At 43.3% G+C, this 16,896-nt stretch overlaps 1 protein-coding gene across 2 annotated transcripts in view; it reads left to right on the top strand.

The window, feature by feature from the left end:
• The window catches only part of LOC140727495 (neural cell adhesion molecule 2-like), a 1,581,686-nt gene that overhangs the window by 1,187,179 nt on the left and 377,611 nt on the right, over positions 1-16,896 (top strand). For both annotated transcript variants that reach the window (XM_073044851.1, XM_073044852.1), the window contains exon 2: positions 921-995. In XM_073044851.1, the coding sequence (XP_072900952.1) occupies positions 921-995 (75 nt within the window). The remainder of the gene's footprint in view (positions 1-920; positions 996-16,896) is intronic.

Here is a 16,896-nt window from a genome sequence, read left to right as displayed (position 1 = left end):
CCAAGTATAATATTTAAACTACATTAGGACCAGTTCTTGGATAGAAATGACCTTGAGAATTAAGCCATTCAGCCCACTGACTCTATGCCATAACATCACAGCTGATTCATTTTCCCGCTCAACACCATTCTTCTGCCTTCTCCCCATAACCTTTGCCACCCTTATTAATCAAGAACCTACCAACCTCCACTTTAAATTTACCCAATAACATGGCTTCCATAGCTGTCTGTGGAAATGAATTCCACAGAATCACCATCCTCTGTTCCTCCTCTTCCCTGTTCTAAAGGGGCATCTTGCTTTGCTGGTCTTAGACTCTCTCTCTCTGTTGGAAACATCCTCTGCACATCTACTCTATCGAGGTCTTTCAATATTCAGTAAGTTTGAATGAGTTCCTCCTCGTTCTTCTAACCTTCAGTGAGCACGGACAGGCCCAGAGCCTAGAAACACTGAAAAGCAGAGAGGGATATGGGCCAAATTCACAAACGGGTCAAACTCAGGAAAGCACCTTGCTGCATAACTCTATGACAATAATTTTAGAAAAGTTAACATTGTGGGCCTTTTCAGTACAAGTTTTCATTGATTACAGACTAAGATTAAAAGAATGCTTCTGTCGTTGTTTTGGTCACAGTAATAGCTGGCAATCGTTTCAGCTCAAGTGATTACTCTGTCAAATAACAATTTCAACAAATTCCATTTAACTCTACCTTGTGGCGAGCTCTGTGTTTGCCTCCTGTTCACTTATCACCACAAGGAGACACTTCACAGTGAATTATTGACTTTTGGGTTCTGTCTATATGAACCAAAAGCAGGGAGGATGGGATTAAGATCAATGGCAGGGAATGAGAGATGGCTTGCAATCTGGGCTCTATTACCGCTCGCAGATTCAAATAATTGATTTTTCTCTTTTGTCTTTTATCCAGCCGTCCTTCAAGTGACAATTTCTCTGGGCAAAGTGAAACTCAGTGTGGGAGAATCCAAGTTCTTCACCTGCACAGGTATGTCCAAAGATTACTGGGAAACTCTGGCACTGAACTGGTAGATACCTGTCCAGGTAAGGCCAAGCTTAGTTTGTTGTCTCTCCTCATGCTAAATGGACCCTGGCAGGTGGGATGTGTGTTCAATTTTTCGTTGAGTTATTGCTAGCTCTCAGGGCGATCCTATTCCTGGACTTAGTCCCTTGTACCCTGTTCGCTCAAACATGCTGTTAGATGTGTGGGTTATGACCAAAGGAAAAATGGCTGGAGTCGCTTAGCACTTTAGTGTGTCAAAAATCAAACTTACAAACATTAGTGAAAATAGTGAAAAGAAAACTGCCAGTATTAACAAAAAGAAATCTATCAGAAAACACAAAAATAGCTATTTTTGTCCAGTGTGAACACCTGGCAGTCCTGATTTCTGACCCCTACTGAAAGCGAAGAAGGACACAAGGACACCCCATCTTCAATTACCAAGCACTCTAACTTAAGTCTAGACAGGAATTAGAATATGATGCAGTTACAATGATATTTCAAAATAAGCAAAAGTATTGACCTTAAATACAGTGTACAAGCAACATATACACATATCCCCATTACTAAAGAAATGGAATATTCTGCTGTGTGTGGAGGGAAAGGCACCATAGAGCCAACATTAGGGCATCAACTCAGTTTAAAAACCTTTATAAGAAGATACCGAGGAAGGCATTGAAATGAACACACTCATTGCAACTATGGCAGACTGACAGGGAAGAGAGAGTGTGTGTGTGTGTGTGTGTGTGTGTGTGTGTGTGTGTGTGTGTGTGTGTGTGTGTGTGTGTGTGTGTGTGTGTGTGTGTGTGTGTGTGTGTGTGTGTGTGTGTGTGTGTGTGTGTGTGTGTGTGTGTAAATTCACATGTATAAGAAATGTGTTTACCGAGTGCTCTCCATCACATTACTACCCTCCTCTCCTGCAGTGACAGTGCTCGGCAGTCGAGGCAGGTAGTCTGCAGTAACATTTCCTTTCCCTGCTTTATGACGGATGCATAATTTGAAGGGTTGGAGCTGCAGGTATCACTGTGTCACTCTCGCATTATGGGCCTTCATTGTCTGAATACACGTTGAAGCTCTCCATCACAGATGCCCATCAACTTCAACCTGATTCTCTTCCTAAGCAACAAAATGAGGGACATTTTTGCAGCAACTAGTTAAGATTAAGATCAGCTTTATTTGTTGTATGTACTTTGAAACATTGAATCTTCATCAGTCTTTGTTTAGGTAGAATTTTTTAAATTCCCACCCTTGCCTGTAAGCAGTTTGTACGTTCTCCCCGTGACCATGTGGGTTTCCTCCAGGTGATCTGGTTTCCTCACTTAGTCAAAAAGCAAGCCAGCTGGTAGGTTAATTGGTCCTGGTAAATTGTGCCGTGATTTGGCAAGGGTTAAATCGGGGGATTGCTGGACTGCATGGCTAAATGGGCCAGAAGGGTCTATTTTGTGCTGTATCAAATAAATAAATAAATATTCCATTCTACTTGTTTATTTTTGTACAAATACCCACATGAAAATGAATCTAAAAGAATAATTTATTACGTCTCAACACGTTCTGAACATTGCGAATGTGTTGCACACGAACACATTCTCATTAATCTTTGTGGATGAAAACGGAGAAATTATCGCACTTATTAGTGGAATTGACTGATGCTGATAGAAAGGATTACATTCCTAATGTTACATAGGTTAATCTGCTTCTTAATGCAACATGTTAAAGGTGATCGTACAGAAGCATTGAATATTTATCCGTTGTTTTCTTGATCTGCCTCTCTTTCATTGATATATTGATCTATTCATGCCTTTGTATCTCCTCGGCTTAATTGCTCCACTCAAGAGCAGAATCAGAAGCAGAGAGTTTATTATCACTGAGATAGAGTATGTCATGGGGTTTGTTTTGTTTTGAGCTGCAGTACAGTGCAACATATTCAATAAAGTCAATATTAGAAGCCCCTTTCCTTCCTCCCACCCACTCACACACACAATTAGGCCTTCAAATGCAGGACAGGCCACCTTTGGGCCTCTAGCCTCCAGCCTCCAGTTGACTTGATGCTGGCCCTCCAGCTTTCTCAGTGGACTCCCAGGGCTTCGGCCATCAAGCCTCAACTTCTAGACATTGTATCGACTTTAAGGTTTTGAGCAGAACTTCCGATGATGGGACCCTTACTCCAACCCTCAAACTCTACACTCACCAATGATGGGACCCCGAACTTCAGGCTTCAAACACCAAACTTGGCAATGATGGGACCCTGAACTTCAGGCTTCAAACACCAAACTTGGCAATGATGGGACCCTGAACTTCAGGCTTCAAACACCAAACTTGGCAATGATGGGACCCTGAACTTCAGGCTTCAAACACCAAACGTGGCAATGATGGGACCCTGAACTCCAGGCCTCGAACACCAAACTCACCGATGACAAGAGCTATGAGATGGACATGTTAAGGAACATACTTGATAAATTAAGACAGATGTTTGAGCATTGGGGGTAAATGAAAGGAATTTGCAGTTTGTCACAAGTAATATTTCACTCGCTAAAATTTGTCATTGTTATGTGCTTCTACCATCCAAACATCTATGCTGAAGGCATTAATGTATAAAATGTACTCCAGGTAATATTCCAGCTGAACTCAGTTGATCTGAGTGTCATTGATCTGCAATGTGCTGTAATTTGATACAGCTGTTTAAAACCATGAAGTTCTGATGCAGTAAATAATCTTTTCAGTTGGACAGGAAAGAAGCCAAAAAGAGAAAGATGAATATAATAGGCAAAACAAAACACACATAAGACTGGAATGGAATGGTAGTGTAGCGGTTAGCGTGATGCTGTTACAGCGCCAGTGATCCAGGTTCAAATCCCTCCACTGTCTGTAAAGAGTTTGCATATTCTCCTTGTGATGGCATGGGTTTCCTTCAGATACTCCGGTTTTCTTCCACATTTCAAAGACATGATGGTTAGTAGGTTAATTGGTCACATGGGTGTAATTGGCCAGTGTGTGCTCTTTGCTCTGTTACCATGCAGCATTCTTTAAAATTAATAAACACAGCACTTTGCAAAAGTCTTGGGAATAGTACTGTAGTTATTCATTTTAATGGATACTGCATCATAGCATAGCTAGGGTGCCTAAAACTTTTGCACAGTACTGTAGTAATTTTATGTATTGCACTGTACTGCTGCTGCAGCAAAAATACAAATTTCATGTCATACAAATGTTCTGTCATCTTCTATCAGACTCCCCTTTCTCCAGCCCTGTATCTCCTTCACCAATCAACACCCCAGCTCTTTACTTAATCCCTCCGCCTCCCAATTTCGCCTATCACCTGGTGTTTCTCTCTCTCTCCTCCCCCCACCTTTTAAATCTACTCCTCAGCTTTTTTTCTCCAGTCCTGCCAAAGGGTCTTAGCCTGAAACATAGATGGTACTCTTTCCCATAGATGCTGCCTGGCCTGCTAAATTCCTCCAGTTTAAATTTGCTTAAATTTCATATGTGAATGATGATAAACCTGAATCTGATGTGGGTCTCAATTTTGGACTCAGTGTGGGAAGGGGTCCCACACTCCCTCAGAGGGGAGAGAATGGGAAGCACCAGAGAGGCATTCTGTAATGATCAAGAAACCAATTGTTTGGAATCAAATGACCCTGCCTGGTTTCTCAGGGCTGGGTGTGGCTGCACCCGCGCACCCCCAACTGCTGGCACTCAACTCTGCCTCCTGCCCACATCCCTCCTGTGTCTCTCCACCCTCGCCATTCCCAACATCCTTTGTTCCAGCCAGATTTACAAACTCGCTCTTTGCTCCACATTGACAAATATAGTACTCTACAAAAGTCTTTTGCACCCAAGCAATATATATGTTCCTAAGATTTTTACACAGTATTGTAAATAAATAAGATTTTAAAAATACATTGAGTTGTAATCACGGGGGGGGGGGGGGGGGTGAAAAAGCATAGGTGACAGATTCATTCTGCATTGTTATTGTTTTACCTTTTTCTACCCCAATGCACTGTGCCCTGATCTGATCCGTACGAACAGTGCAAGGACAAGCTTTTCACTGTATTTTGGTACATATGACAAGAGTAAACCAATTCCAATACCAAAGCCAGTTACCAATTGAACTCAACATTTATATCCTGTAAATCCTAAAAAAAAATGCAGATGTTGAAAACCTGAAATAAAAACTGGAAGTGCCAGAAATACTCAGTGGGTCAGGCAGCAGTTGTGGAAGAGGAAGCAACTCCAGATCTGGGACTTTCATCAGACACTGCCTTGTGCACAGCAAGATCCCACAAACAATTGTATGATTCAGGGCAAATAACTTCATTCGTGATGTCATGTGCCAGATTCCATGTGCCAAAGAGTGGATGTGGAGAAGATGTTCCCTCCAGGTGGGGGAGTCTAAGGCCAGAGGACACAGCTAAAGAATAGAAGCGTGTCCTTTCAGAACAGAGATGAGCAGAATTTTTTTTGCCAGAGAGAGGAGAATCTGTGGAATTCTTTGCCACAGGTGGCTGAGGAGGCCAAATCATTGGTTATATTTAAGATGAAGGTAGATAGATTCTTGATGAGTCAGGGCGTAAAGGGACACGAGGAGAAGGCAGGAGATTGGGGCTGTGAGTGAAAATGGATCAGCCATGATGAAATGGCAGAGGAGACTCGATGGACCAAATGGCCTAATTCTGCTCCTATGTCTTATGGTCTCGTGAACATTGCCAGGAATCATTTTCTTGTTTGTAACCACAACTAGGTGCGAATCAAGATGGAGATAAATCCTGGTTCCACACCTCATCTGAAAGACTGTACCTTCTGATGTGTCATACTGGCTGTGTACTCCATTAAACTGTCAGATTTCAATTTTGCTGTCCAACATCCAGCGCTGGATTTGAACCTACAGCCTCAGGGCCAGCAATGAAGTGACAGCAGCCTGCAGCTCACCAACAAGCCCCCAGTCAAAAATGAGTGGAAGTTCTATGCAGTCTCCCCATCTCTGAATGATGAACGGATAACCCTGGCAGGAAAGCAGGGTGCTTCCAGTTACAATCTGACCTTCCTCTGCACATTCTATACCTAACTCCTGGGAAACATGACAGCTCAGCAAGATCCCAGTGATGAAATGGCAATGTCTAACCCCTCCATCATCGAGCACTGACCACCCCCCTCAACCCCAGAATAAACAGAAACAAAATTAAAAACACTCGTGCGTAGGTAAGTCTGTATCTCTGACCAAGCTCACTGTTAGATATTATCCCAGCATCATGAATCAGCTTTCATTGGCTGACATGATCGCAATGGGTGAAGGGCCTTCTTTAGTCCATTTTATGATTACAATTCCATAACCTCAATTAGATTTCAATGCACTGTAGATTAGTAACCTGCATTTCCAATCAATGAAGTAACTGATAAGATGCAAGCTGTAAAGGGACCCTCTCCAGTTGTGGTTTGCAGCCGGGCTAATTCTCTCTGTTACACATAGCACAGATTTCAATTTATGCCTGTTGTATGCTCTATAATGAGGTTGCTTGCAGAGCAGGTTCCCACTGTGCCTTTCCTATTTATGAGATTGTGTTATGAACATAACCTTGCAGTTCATGTCCCTGTGGTGCCTTGGAAGAAACTGATTTTAATGAAACAACAGTTAGCTTGTAAAGATAATTACTTTGATAAAACCAAAAACAAAAAAAAAGACACAAAGGGGATTATTGTTTAACGGATTCAGTTAGAAATGTAACGTAATAAATTCAAGCTACTTAAAAAAAAAACATATGAGCTGATCTTCCAGTTCACTGATCATGAAGAACACGTGTTCTAAAGGATCTTTTTCTGTCTTTTTAATTGCTTCACACAAGCTAATTCTGTCTCTTCTATGTTCTGTTCATCCTTCCATCTTTCTCATTCTTTCCGTCTCTTCCTTGAATATCACAGACTTTCCCCCCTCTTTTTACTGTTTCAAAGACTATTTCTAAACCAAGACTTCACTGGACAGAAGTTTGAGCTGAAGAATAGGATCTGACATTGGAACACTGATTTTGCACACTGATATTTGTTCACCCATGGCTAAAAATCATCCCTCAACCAATGTTGCTAATTACTTTTATTGTTATTCTGTTAGAGCAGAGGTTCCCAACCTTTTTTATGTCATGGACCTTTACCAATAACTGAGGGGTCCATGGACCCCATGTTGTGAATCCCTGAGTTGGATGTATAGCACGGTAGCTGGCCCCTATGGCCCAATGAGCCTATGCCAATTACATCCACGTGGCCAAGTAACCTACTTGCCCTTATGTCTTTGGAATGTGGGAGGAAACCAGATTTCCAACCCTATATAACATTGGGGATAACTTACTGAACATTACATGTTGCAATGACAGCAAAAAAAAAGGATTCAACAATTGACCAAGTGGTTATTGAGAGAAGACACGATCTTGAGGACTTTATGCGCCAGTTTTAAAAAGCAACCATTGGTTCCTTGATTGTCGCAGAATGTGTCTCTGGTGCTTCGCGTTGTCTCCCCTCTTCCTGCCCCCCTTCCCACTCTCAGTCCATAATTGAGACCCATTTAGCGAGTTTAGGGAACAGGCTGAAGAGCAGGAACTCCGTGGTAGTAATGTCTGGATTACTCCCTGGCACACGTGCTAGTCAGAGCAGAGATAGGATGATAGTACAGATGAATGAGTGGCTGAGGAAGTGGTGCAAGTGGCAGAGTTTCAGATTTCTGGATCATTGGAATCGCTTCTCAAACTTCAAAGTTGCATTTATTATTAACGTATGTATACATTATACGACCTTGTCACCTAATAGGCATTCATGAAACAAATAAGCCCAAAAGCAAACCCCAGATATATTAAAAAAGGTTGTCTAACACCAAATGTGCAGAGTATAAAACGTAACATGCCCATAAGAAAATAAAAGAATAAAATAACCCGTAAAAAAGACCATCGGACACAGAATGTGCAATGCATAAAAAACATCATGCAAACATTAACCGCAAGCAAATAGCTTTTCTGAACTGAAGTCCCCAAAAGAGAGTCCAAGATGCATAGTTCAGTGCAGAGCAGAGTAAACATCGTGGAGCAGTGATCGTAATTGGCCCGTGCTCACCTCAGGCCCCGACATCTTGACCTTTTCAAGCTTAGCTCACTTTCCGAACATCAGGTTCCACAAATTCCCTCTCTTGGGTTCCATTACCAACCTGATTTTCACAAGCTATCTGCACATTGAAATCCCACTTGATTACAGCAACATTGCTTCTATTACAAGCCTTTTCTATGTCCCATTGTAACAGTATGGCCTCTACAAAATGGATGGATTACACTTAAGCCTGAGGGGGACCAGTGTCCTTGCGGGCAGGTGTGTTACAACTATAGGGGAGCGTTTAAACTAATTTGCCAGGGGGCTGAGAACCGGAGTGACAGGGCTGAGGGTGGGGCAGTTGGTATACAAGTTGATGCATTCTATAGTGAAACTGTAAGGAAGGACAGATAAAGGATAGGGCATAATTGCAGTCGGTGGGGTGAATTGAAGTGTAACATGCAGACAAAATCAAAAAGGGTGATGAATACAGGACTGAATACACACAGTATATGGAATGAGCTTGATGATCTTGTAGTGCAGTTAGAGGTTGGAATGTGTGACGTTGTGGGTATCACTGAGTTGTGGCTGAAAGAAAATCATATTTGGGAGCTTAATATCCAAGGATACACATTTGTCGAAAGAACAGGCAGGTAGGCAGGAGCTTTATTGGTAAAAAAAGAAATCAAATCCTATGTTCTGACTCTATCCGCATGAATTTTACATGTTTCAGTAGGATTGGAAAATGTAGAACACATGTTGGTAGAATTAAGCAACTGCAAGAGTAAAAAGTTCCTGATGGGAGTTGTGTACAGGCCTCCAAACAGTAGCCAGGATGTGGGAAATAAATTAAAAGGGACGTAGAAAAAGAATGTAATAAGGGCAATGTTGTGGTTATCATGGGAGATTTCAATATGCAGGTAGATTGGGAAAATCAGGTTGGTGATGGATCCCAAGAGAGAGAATTTGTGGAATGCCTACAAGATAGCTTTTTAGAACAGCTTGTAGTTGTGCCTACTAAGAGAAAGCAATTTTGGATCAGTGTTATGTAATGAACCAAGTTTGATGAGGGAGCTTAAGGTAAAGGAACCCTTAGGAGGACGTTATCATAATATGATAGAATTCACCCTGCAGTTTCAGAGAGAAGAAATAAAGTCAGATAGTGCATAACAGTATTACTGTGGAGTAAGCGGAATTACAGAGGCATGAGAGAGGAACAGGCCAGAGTTAATTGGAAGGGAATGTGAGCGGAGAGGATGACAGAACAACAGTGACTGGAGTTTCTGGAGGAAATTTTGAAAGTGCAGAAAAGATACATTCCAAAGAAGAAAAAGTATTCCAAAAGGAGGATGAGACAACTGTAGCTGACAGGGGAAGTCAAAGACAGCATAAAAGTTAAAGAGATGGCATATAACAAAAATTAATGGAAAGTTAGAGGATAGGGAAGCTTTTAAAATCCAGCAGAAGGCAATTTTAAAAACCATAAGGTGGGAAGCGATGGAGTATGAAGGCAAGCTAGCCAGTAATATACAGTAAAAGAGAATAACAAAAGTTTTTTATTACAGATATATAAAGAATAAGAAAGTGGTGAGAGTGGATTTTGGACTGTCACTGGAAAATGACACTAGAGAAGTAGTAATGGGGCAAAGAAATAGTAGACAAACTTAATAAGTATTTTGCATCATTCTTCATTGTGAAGACGCTAGTATAATGCCAGAAATTTGAGTGTCGGGGTAGAATTGAGTGTAAATACTATTACAAAGGAGAAAGTGCTTGGAAAGCTGAAAAATCTGAATATTGATAAGTTACCTGGGCCAGATGGAATACAACCCAGGATTCTGAAAGTGGTAGCTGAAGAGATTGTGAAGGCATTAGTAATGGCCTTTAAAGAATCATTAAAATCTGGAATGGTTCTGGAGGACTGGAAAATTACAAATGTCACTCACTTAGAGGGGACGGAGGCAGAAGAAAGGGAATTATAGGTCAGTTCGTCTGATCTCAGTGATTGGGAAAATGTTAGAGTCCAACATTAGGGTGGGACTGGAGTGCATGGAGGCACATGAAAAAGTAGGCCAAGGTGAGCATGATTTTTTCAAGGGAAAATCTTGCCTGATCTTGAAAATCTGTTGGAATCTTTGAGGAAATAACAGGCAAGATCGACATAAGAGAGTCAAAGGATGTTGCTTACTTGGATTTTCAGAAGACCTTTCTCAAGGTGCCGCACATGAGGCTGCTTAACAAGATAAGAGCCCATGGTATTACAGGAACAATACAAGCATGGACAGAAGGAGCCAAATACAAGCAGGAGCCAAAGAATGGGAATAAAAGGGGCCTTTTCTGGTTGGATGCCACTGATTAGTAGTGTTTCATAGGGATTTGCATTGGAGCCAATCTTTTCACATTATATTGATGAACTGTTTTATGAGTGTTTCACATTATATACAGAACTGATGGCTTTGTGACCAAGTTTGCAAATGATATGAAGTTGGATGGAGGGGCAGGTAATGTTGGGGAAGCAGAGAATCTGCAGAGGGACTTACACACACAAAGTGCTTTCCCTTCAGTTAGTCCTGACGAAGGGTCTCGGCCTGAAACGTCGACAGCGCTTCTCCCTATAGATGCTGCCTGGCCTGCTGTGTTCCACCAGCATTTTGTGTGTGTTGTTTGAATTTCCAGCATCTGCAGATTTCCTCGTGTTTGAGGGACTTACACAGATTGGGAGAATTTGCAAAGAAATGGCAGGTGGAATATGGTGTAGGGAAATGTATGGTCATGTACTTTGTTAGAAAGACTGAAGGCATAGATTATTCTTTAAAAGGGGAGAAACTCAAAAATCAGAGGTGCAAAAGGGCTTGGGAGTCCTTGTCCAGGATTCCCTAAAGATTAACTTGCAGGTTGAGTCGGTGGGAAGGAAGGCAAATGCAATGTTAGCATTCATTTTGAGAGGACCAGAATACAAAAGCACGGATGTAATGCTGAGGCTTTATAAGGCACTGATCAGACTGCACTTGGAGTACGTTGAGCAGTTAAGAAAAGATGTGCTGGCAGTTGAGAAGGCCCGGAAGAAGCTCATGAGAATGATTCCAGGAATTAAGTGGTTAACATTAAGGTGTGTTTGATGGCTCTGGCTATCAAACAGGAATTTAGAAGACTGAGGGAGGATCTCATTTAAACCCATCAAATACTGAAGGGCTGAGATAGACTGGAGGCGGAGACGATATTTCCAATAGTGGGTGAGTCTGGGAAAAGAGGGCACAGCCTCAGAATATAGGTACGTTCAAAGATTAAAAGATTCAAAGAACATTTACGATCAAAGTATGTATACAGAATACAACTCTGAGAGTTGTCCTCCCTCAGGCAGGCATGAAACAAAGAAACACAATGGAACCCTTTCAAAGAAAACATCAAACACCCAACGCGTGCAAAAATAACAAATTGCGCAAACGTCAAAAAGTGAGCAAACAACACAGAGAATATCAAAAATCAAAACATCCATTTACAGCAGAGACGATGAGGAATTTCTTCAACCAGAGGAATCTGTGGAATTCATTACCACATACAACTGTGGAGACCAAATCATTGAGCATATTTAAAGCAGAGGTCGACAGGTTCTTGATTAGTAAGGGATGTAAAGGTTATGAGGAGAAGGATAATAGATCAATCATGATAGAATGTTGGACACTCTCGATAGGCTGAATGGCCTAATTTTGCTCCTTATTTTATGGTCTTATTTTATAAAGATAAAGATTAGCTTTATTTTTGTCTCATGTACTTTGTATATCAAAATGTGTCTTGTTTTGCATCAAATTAAATCAGTAAGGATTATACAAGTGTCACCACACACCTAGAACCAACATTGCATGCCCGCCACTCATTAACCCGTATGCCTTTGGAATGTGGGAGGACACTGGAGCACCTGCAGGAAACCTATTCAGTCATGGAGAGAGCCAGGGAAGTATTAAGGGGCTGGTCAGTGGACAATAGAAGGGCAAGTGAAATTCATTCTCCTGATTCTGATAGAGATTCTGCCTCACATCAGCAATGACCTGGCTTCAGTCCTGACCCCCTGTGGTAAACTATGTATACCTGTCTGGACACGCCCCCCCCCCCCTCTGCTGACTGCTCCTGTGGCTCCTCCCACAGACCCCTGAATAAAGGCGATTGGAGGCACTGCTCCCCCCTCAGTCTCCGAGATGCTGTGCTCCGTTTTGCTGCTAACAAAAGTCTATCATTCGCCTCCCGTCTCCGAGAGTTATTGATGGTGCATCAATTTTATTAGCAGCAATTTTAAAACATGGAAAGCATTTTGTGACCCGACAGATTGGATATTGACCCTCAATCTCCTGAAGCCAGCATCGCTTTTGAACTCTGGCTTGCATGCTTCCAATCGTACCTGGAAGAAATTCGTGTGACTGAGCCTGCAACGATGCACAAAATTCTCCTCTCCAGGGTCAGTCTGCGGGTCTACTCCCTGATCAGGGACCTGCTGACTTACCAAGGGGCACTGGACGCCCTCAAAAGACAATACCTGCGGCCGGTGAGCACCACCTACGCAAGACATCGCTTAGCAACACGGCGGCAGTGGACCAGAGAGTCGAGTGCTGAGTTTGTCCGGGCCCTACAGACACTCGTGCGGGTCTGCGACTGCAGGGGACTGATGGCGGAACAGCATGCAGAGCTGCTAGTAAGAGACGCCTTCGTTACGGGGATCAGGTCAGTGTACGTGCGCCAGCGGCTGCTGGAACACGCTGATCTTACCTTACATTTGGCGATCGAGCTGGCCGACACGCTGGCGGCTGCTCTGCACAACACTGACGCTCTCCAGGCGCGTGATCTCTCACCGGCCTCGTGGACACTGCAGACCCCACCACCTGGCCAATCGACCACGGCTGCTGCCAGTCACAAGTCTGCGCAGTGTTACTTCTGCAGACTCGAAAAGCACCCCCGAAAACACTGCCCAGCCCGAGAAGCTACCTGCTCCAGCTGCGGGAAGAAGGGCCATTTCGCTGGCAGGAGGTCCTCCCCAAGGCACTCCACTCCATCCGCTCCCTGTTATGCACGTCCACCAATGCCACCCCTCATGAGCGACTCTTTTCTTTTCCCAGGAAGTCTGCCACTGGGACCACCCTACCAGCTTGGCTGACGTCTCCAGGGCCAGTGCTGCTCCGGAAACATGGGAGGAGCAATAAATACTCCCCGATGGTTGAGAGGGTTCACCTACTTCATGCGAACCCCAGTATGCCTACGTGGTCTTACCTGATGGGTGGGAGGACACAGTCTCCGTCCGCGACCTGGCGCCCACAGGAGCACCAGACCCCTACCCTGAACTCTCCACGGTGACTATGAACCCTGTACCCACCGATGTATATACCCACGAGACACCGTGCACACCAAACCCTACACAGACTCCTCACGACACTCACATACCAGGCACCACGCGCACACCAAACCCTACAAAGACTCCTCACGACACTCCCATACCAGGTGCCATGCACACACATGAGGGGTTACCAATGCCTAACGGGCTGGCATCTCAAGTCAGGCCGGAGCCAGCACAACCACCGTCACCTGTGCAATCACCGCCGGTGCTACGTAGATCGCAGCGACAGACTCGACCGCCTGATAGACTTGACCTGTAAATATACTTGTCAGAAACTTTGCCCCATGGGGACTCTCTTTTAAAACAAAGGCGGGGTGAATGTGGTAAACTATGTATACCTGTCTGGACGCGCCCCCCCTGCTGACTGCTCCTGTGGCTCCTCCCACAGACCCCTGTATAAAGGCGATTGGAGGCACTGCTCCGCTCTCAGTCTGCAGGATGTAGTGGTCTCGTTTGCTGCTAATAAAAGCCTATCGTTCGCCTCCTGTCTCCAAGAGTTATTGATGGTGCATCACCCCCAACACTGTCTCTGTGGAATCTGCACATTCTCCCTGGGACAGCATGGGACCCTATTTCCTCCTACTTCCCAAAGACATTTGGGGTAGTAGTTTATTTGACCTTTGTCAATAGCCCTTGAAATGTAGGGAGGGGTAAGAACAGAATAGGATGAGTGAAAATAGGTGGTTGGTGGTCAGCACGGATTCAATGGGCCAAAGGGCCTAGTTCCAGACTATATTTTTCTATAAATCTAACAATGAAGTAATACGTTTAGACTGGGTGAACAAAGCAAGCCAGATGGACTATGAGACCATAAGATATAAGAACAGAATATGACCATTTAGCTTATCGTGTCTGGTCCACCATTCCATCATGTTTGATTTATTTTTCCTTTCAAGTAAAACATTAAATAAGAACCAGGAGCTGGAGTAAACCACTCGGGCCCTTAAGTCTGATCCTCCATTTAATAAGATTGTGCCTGCTTTGATTGTACCCTCAGCTCTGCGTTACACTTTCATCCGTTTCTTATCAAGAAATCTATGAACCTCTCTTAATATAGAGAATCTGCTTCCATCACCCTTTCCGAAAGAGATTACCAAAGACTCACAATCCCAAATCAGAAAACTTTAGCCTCATCTCCATCCCGGGGGAGCATTCCTTATTTTTAAACCGTGGCCCCATTCCTCGAGCAAAGTCCTGGAGAAACACAGCAGGTCAAGCAGCATCCGTAGAGGCAAAGTGATGACCGGCATTTCAGCCTGAGACCCTGCTTCAGGACAGAGAGTGTAAAGGGGAGATGGCCAGTATAATGAGCTGAAGGAGATGGGTCAGCCTGGAGTGTGGGTAGATATCACTTCCTACCTCATTCTCTGAGGCAATGTCCACACTATGCCGGATAAATCCGTAAGCGAAGCTTCTTCTCTTTGTTTTTACCCTCCATCCACACTAAAACAGCGTTTTCATCCCCCGAAAACGGAGATTTTCAGAAAAGCTCTCCAGAGTGTGTAATTTTGAAAAAGCCGAATTGACCGGAGCAGTGTGGATGGGGTAACCGGAGAAATCTAAAAATGCTGTCATGATGAGCTGGAACAGATGGTGACGGCAGTGCGCCATTTCATTGTTTTCTTGAACTCAACCTAACAATTTCAAAATAGACAGCAACGAGACTGAAGCCAGAAGAGTTAGAAATGTCTTGTCGACGTTTCAGGCCGAGACCCTTCGTGAGGACTTCGTTAGTCCTGACAAAGTGTCTCAGCCCGAAACATCGACAGTGCTTCTTCCTATAGATGCTGCCTGGCCTGCTGTGTTCCACCAGCATTTTGTGTGTGTTGCTTGAATTTCCAGCACCTGCAGATTTTCTCATGAGAGTTAGAAATGTACTCACCAAATACTTTGACCCATAATTTACTGAATAAATAAGTATACTCACTTTGCCCCGTTTTCTGTTCTTGCTTGTATGAAGATGGTTTACTACTATTTGTGCAAGTACTTCTCTGACAATAGATGTGTAACAGCCTAATGTAACATTGTATGGTAATACAAGATAACAGTGATGCAGACATGTTTTATACATTTAACAAGGGGCTTTATTAATGCAACAGAGTTCGTCAGTTTTTCAATGTTCGTCGTCAGCCGGGTCATACTGTCCGTGAACTCCCTGTTGATCGCCTCCATACGCTCCAGTATTTTTTTTTAGTTTTAAGTCCTCCTGCACAAGAGCCAACAGCTGTCCATTGTTTAAGTTTTTCTAGTCTGTAACTGGACAAACGCGCACCAAGTCTTTCACAGCGAGATTCGACACCAAACATGTCGCTTGTTTTTGGTAGATGTGTCCTACGCATGCGCAGTAGGAGGAGATTTGCTATAATATCTGTTTTAATGTTGACAGAGATATTTTTAAAAACGCCTAGTGTGGACACCTATCATTTTTACGTAAAACCGACGTTTTCAGATTTATCCGGTCTAGTATGGACGTAGCCTGAGTTCACCCAGATAGCTGTTTAGAATATAGAACTAGAATTGTAGAACATAGTAACATAGAATATAGAAAACCTACAGCACAATGCAGGCCCTTTGGCCCCACGATGTTGTGCCGAACATGTACTTACTTTAGAAATTACCTAGAGTTACCCATAGCCCGCTATTTTTCTGAGCTGTAATGAACTCTTCAAACCTGTGCTAGAGAACTGTGAGTTCTGAGATTTTTAGATCACCTGATTTGTTCTATAATGAGACTCGTTAATCATTTTTAGAGTTCCTTGTCTTTTTCTCAGGCTGCTTGCTCTTTGTAATGTGTTCCCATGCCGTTTTCTGTTTAAATGTGTTCATTTGATTTTGAGAGGCTCAGGGGTTCCATGTTACTTGTATTATTGAAGTGGATGCCCGATTAGTGCTAATCACGGAGTGCTAGATTTGAAAATGTTACATCTTGTCGTGTCGCACAGCTGAGTCACCAATGTTCTCCAGGAATTCTTATGAATCAACTCTGTTTGCTGTCTCTACATCAGTGTCTGTCTTTCCACTGCACTTGGGTTCCAACATTACCAACTCACATCATGACAAGGACATTACAGCACAGAACAGGCTCTTTGACCCACGAAGATATGCTGGCCTTTTAACCTACTCTAAGATCAAACTAACCTTTCCCTCCTACATAACCCTCTACCCTTCTATCATCCATGTGCCTATCTAAGAGTTTCTGGAATGTTCCTAATGTATCTACCTCTACCACCACTCCGGCAGCACATTCCATACATCTAACACCTTGTAAAAAACACCTCAGCATCACCCCTATAATTTCCTCCAATCACCACAAAATTTTGACTTCTTGTATTAGCCAGTTTGTTGTCGCACTGCCCTCTGTATGAAAAAGTTGTCCTGCAGGTCTATATTGCAAAATGCTCTTAATAAAAGAGACCTGACCTTATACCTGAACAGGATCCATTCTGAACT

The sequence above is a fragment of the Hemitrygon akajei genome, chromosome 5 (genome assembly GCF_048418815.1).
Source record: "Hemitrygon akajei chromosome 5, sHemAka1.3, whole genome shotgun sequence".
Taxonomy (NCBI): domain Eukaryota; kingdom Metazoa; phylum Chordata; class Chondrichthyes; order Myliobatiformes; family Dasyatidae; genus Hemitrygon; species Hemitrygon akajei.
Note: the sequence above shows the minus strand (reverse complement) of the source record. Positions and strands in the feature narration are given on the sequence as shown.